Source organism: Aptenodytes forsteri, unplaced genomic scaffold (genome assembly GCF_000699145.1).
Source record: "Aptenodytes forsteri isolate BGI_AS27 unplaced genomic scaffold, ASM69914v1 Scaffold146, whole genome shotgun sequence".
NCBI classification, from domain to species: Eukaryota; Metazoa; Chordata; class Aves; order Sphenisciformes; family Spheniscidae; genus Aptenodytes; species Aptenodytes forsteri.
The window spans coordinates 3,183,980-3,189,127 of NW_008795128.1; the positions used below are offsets into that span (position 1 = coordinate 3,183,980).

The 5,148-nt window shown below is 33.1% G+C and overlaps 1 protein-coding gene across 3 annotated transcripts in view; it reads right to left on the bottom strand.

Moving 5' to 3' along the window:
- The window catches only part of FUT8 (fucosyltransferase 8), an 80,679-nt gene that overhangs the window by 45,524 nt on the left and 30,007 nt on the right, over nt 1-5,148 (bottom strand). For all 3 annotated transcript variants that reach the window (XM_009277482.1, XM_009277480.1, XM_009277481.1), the window contains exon 5: nt 503-740. In XM_009277482.1, the coding sequence (XP_009275757.1) occupies nt 503-740 (238 nt within the window). The remainder of the gene's footprint in view (nt 1-502; nt 741-5,148) is intronic.

The window sequence follows — 5,148 nt, forward strand, 5'->3', positions numbered from 1 at the left end:
GCAGGGCATGAGAAGCTGAAAAGTCCTTGACTAGTGTAAGCACTGCTTAGCAACAACTAAAACATCAGTGTGTTATCAACATTATTCTCCCCCTAAATCCAGAACACAGCACTGTACCAGCTACTAGGAAGAAAATTAACTCTATCCCAGCCAAAACCAGGACAAAAGTTTACCAACAACAGCCTCTATTTAATACTCTCCTCCCATAAAAATTATATTCATATCTGGCACATAACACAGTGGCAGACTGCTGAAGGATTATAATTTAAATCTGAAATACAAAAATTGTGTATTAAAAAATCTCCGCCAAAGCAGAGGTATCTTAATAAGGATAATATTTTTTTCAATACAATGAAAAAATAAGATTTAAAAGATGCTTATGTATACAACTGCAGTCATAGCTATTACGCTCCACATAACATTAAAGAAAGAGGTATCAAAATAGTTCTATGAGTGAAGCTGCAAAAAACAAGGAGAAATTATTTGAGTTATTAAGTCTTACCTGACCAGTGTCCAGTGGTGGTACCTGATCTGTCAGTACAGGTCTCGCTTACAGGCCTAAATACAGTCTCCCAGCCACCGGTAGCATAGCGCCAATTCTGAGACTCTAAAATGAGTGTTCGCTGAGTGCCATAAGCGATCATGAAGCAGTAGACTACATGATGAAGTTGACAACCATAGCCACAGCCTTTGTTGATATTACACACAAGTTTCTTAGCTTTGCTGCAATCCTTCGGGTTCTGTAAGTATGGATGAAAAAGTGAAGCTGAAGAGAAGATATACACAAAGGCATACTTTTTTTCTGAACAATGGACAAATGTCATAAATCACACAAGTCATCCTGCTATAATACATTTCATATTAAAATGAATGAGTAAGCTTCAGCTCCATGAAAATTTTATGTGAATTCTTCACCGTGAACATGAACAGTTATTGAACATACTTCACTGTCCTAATATAAAATAGAATACCTTCAAGATTTTAAATTACTTTCTCATTTGTGAATCTGTCAGAATAAGCTAACATTTGGACTCAGAGTTCACATTTCATCAACATGATTCTCAGTGTTGGACTGTTTTTTCCTTTGGCATTTTTCCAAGTTTGTTAGTTCTCTTTCAATGAGCATGCATGTCATCCAACGAAAGAAAATTTCCACCTGTCTACAATATACAGAATAAAACAAATGCTCATTAATGGACTGCTTCCCAGACTAACTGACCACAAAGCAAATACACAATATAAAACACATACCTGAGCAGACTGATAAAAGACCGTATTTTAATCTGCATGCACTCTCAATAAAATAATATATTACACTTCCACAATCCAAGAAACAACAACAAAGGAGGCAAACGTCTACATGATGTGAATGATGTTTAAAAGTACAAACTAATAAATAGTTTTAGGCATGTGGACAACACAACAACATAATCTACAGAAGTTTTTCTTTCTGTAAAATATAGTACATTGCTGTACACATTTGTACTTGCGTGTCTCTAGACATGCTTCTGCATTCCAAAAAAGTTTTTTAAAAAATCTCTAGGATGAAAAGTTAGTTTTCAGTTAAGCTGCGAGAATACTGATATTTGAGCATCAATATAAATCCTGTTCCTCTCACATCTAAACAACTTTATTTAAAGTTTTCTGTAAATTTGCAACAAATCAGGTCTTTCCAAAAACCAACAATCACCATCTGGAGAACGGAGATCTCTCCATCAAGTGATCTTAAAGATAATCTGAATATTCTGAGTGCTAAAATACTTAATAAAAATTTTAATTTGTGCATTCAGTTGTGTAAAGGAGGGGAGAATACTTCAGATCTGGGAAAAAAAGAAAAAAAACAACAAACCCCACAACATGTGCTACTTCAGCATTTGATTTTTTTAATTTTAAGGAAAAAACATCTGATTCAAAGACTAACTAGCTATGAAAAACAATAAATTAAATAAAATTTCCATTCCTAACTTCGTTTTCCCAGACCCATACCCTTGCTATCACAAATCTAATGGATAACTTGAGACTAAATCTAACAGGTATCTTTGAGACTATAACAAATCTACTTCCCACAGTCTTTTAGGAGAGAAAGAGGGTTTTTCTAGTATTGTGTACAAGTCCACAAAGAAAGAATTCCATGAAAAAATATCTCCTCCCTAAATCTACAGACATATTTACACCACGCAATGAAGTACAATGATAGCAGATGCAAGTAGAATAATTTTCTGCTGTTAACTGTTACTGTGTAGAAAAGACTTAAGCTCAAAAAACAAAGACAATAGTGTATATTGTTATATTGCTATTTTTTTAACTGAAATATTAGGCTAATTAAAAAAATAAAAGAAGTTTCTTTCCGTCATTTAGAGAGTTGTCAGAAGCAGACATAAGTGTTCAGGTGTAGAAGCTGAAAATTTATATTTTGTGTTTATCTGTTTTACTTCTATTTTTGAAAGACATGTCTAGATGTTTTAACTGCTACTTAATAATAATAATTCATACTTTATACAGAGAATCTCAGAAGAGTTTTAATACCATTGTGTAACGTACTATAACTAGATTGTAAAAAGAACTATTATGGCCAAAAGTAAACCATTAGCAAAATGTATTTATCAAAAAGTAGGACATATGAGTCTGTCACAAGATATCAATTGGCTTAGAAATTTATTTAATTTATTTTTCAAATGAATTAATGATTTTGCAATATATTTTTGTTGAGACATTTAAAAAAATCTTGATTGTAAAGAAAGCATGCAAAAAGGAACAATAGATACATTAGAGATGTCAACAGGGCCATAAAGCATGTTATTAAGACTGTCTTCCCATTTTTTTTTCCACATTGCAAAAATTCTTATTGAAACTAACTTTTTTGTAACTATTTTGAAAGGGATAATCTCTGAGAATTTTTAGAAAATACCGATAGTTTTCTACACTTTCTATTACCTTCAAATGCCTGTGTCCTCTTGAAAATGAAAGCATTTAATTGATGACATATTTGAAGTTGTGTAAACTGTTGGACTTGCTGATCTTAAAGGTCTTTTCCAACCGAAACAATTCTATGATTCTATGATTCTAATATTAGTTTGTGACTTAAATAGGAAGCTAGTTAAGCTAATTTCTTTATGACTGTGTTTTTTTCAAATTGCTATACTCAAATTTTAAGACAAGGCAGTATTTGAGCTTAAATTATTTAATTTACTGAGAACTTTAAAAAAAAGAAAGAAAGTAGAGATACTTAGATACATTGCAGTTTCAACTGGGATTTCCTGAAAAAGGTGGAATTAATAACCATAGAGAAGAAAGAAAAATTACAATCACATTGCATGCATCAGAATAGTTTGTGTGTTCATAAGCCAAAACCGCCAACCAAAGCAACCCATAAAGGTATTGAGTTGATAAAGGATAACAACAATTTCAAATCCAGCAAAGACTGACAGAAGATTTTTCCTCCTGGTATAAAGTCACAGAAAAGGATTATAAATCTCTGATTTGAATGAGCAGTGCACTCTGTTCTCATCCCTAACTACACTCCTCATCACAGACTCTTATATCCAATTGAGTCATCTACATAATCAAGAGAGGGATGGAAGGGACCTCCAGGATTGTTAAGCCCTGTAATGTAACAGCCATACAACTGCATCAAAAAACAAACAAAGAAACCCCCCACAAAAACTCAAACAAACAAACAAAAAAAACAACCAACCAAACACACAAAACATACTTTAATATGTAGAAGATTAGATTATGAAGCCATGCCAGAGTTTACACTTTTTATTTTTCTCAAAATTACTTACATGAACACTGCAACTGAAAATAGCAACAAATTTGCAGAACTGTAAAATGGTTAAAATTATGTATTTCTGTGGAAGAGAATGTTACATATCACCTAAAATAAAACTGGATTTTTATAACTGGCAAAACGGATTTGGTGCTCTTTCATCACCAATAACATGGGCATACACTGTTGCTCTCACAAAATTCAGGGTTTCCACTATATTGATACAGTTAAACTCTCACCCAAATAAAGACAATATGCCATTACTTCCTACTTGCAAGCACTGGCAGATTCCAGCTCCTTCTTCCCTTAAGAAGTTTTACAGTCCTTTAGGCTGCAAATTACCTCTCCTGCCTAGGTTACAAGGAAAGTAGTATATCCAGATTTTGTCTGCAAGAAATGTATCTCCCTAATTCTTCTTTAATTAACTTTCATTGGTTTGCCTATTTGAAGGAATATCCTTGAATGGCTTCTTTTGAATAACCCAATGACTTGGGTAGCTACTTTATCTTCATAAGACATTTCAAATTGTTCTCCTGCATCCATTTAAAAAATATTTTCACTGAGACATACCAAACAGGAACCACTAGCCTTTAAGTAAAATTATTTAAAAGTTATTTTTAGCACCTATGGTTCACCAAAGGAATGCTGCCACTATAAATCTTTACAAGACGACTAACAAGACTGAAGCAGATTCCATGCTATTATGACTGACTGCCCCAAATATGTAAGCCTTGTTAAATTCAACCTTAAACTTAATTCTGCAAAAGCAGCACAGTACGAGTCTTGTATTGAAGTATGTCTTCTTTAGAAGAGACTAGACTGTCATTCCCTATTCAAGTTCTCCAGGGTATTCAAGATTTTGTAGACCTCTATGTATCACATCCCTTTCTCAGTTCTCTTAGTAGGCCAAAATCTTCATCTATGTAGTCTTTACTCTCAGAGATACCAGGTTCATGTATTTGATCATCCACATTACTTTCCTCTTCAAGCTTTCTAGTTTTATTATATTGTTTCTGACACTAAGGGACTAGAACTGCACAGTCTATCCTTGATGCAGATGCATTGTTTAAATACTGTTGAGAGCTGAAATGATATTTTCACAGAATTATCTGTGGTAACTCCAAGATCTTGTTACTCAATGATATTAGCCAACTATATATGTGTATGTGCATTAAAGACTCTCTTCTGCCATGTACATAACTCAAAATTCAATGCAGATGACTGTAATCTACAGTTTTAATATCCAGTCAAAGTCTCAAGCTGTTTAGCACAAAGTTTGCAGAATACTGATGGTATTAAAGCCAGGTATTTTAAATAAATTGTTTAAAATGCAACAAGTTTTTGCTCTTAATTTTCTATCTCTAATTAGAACAGAAACA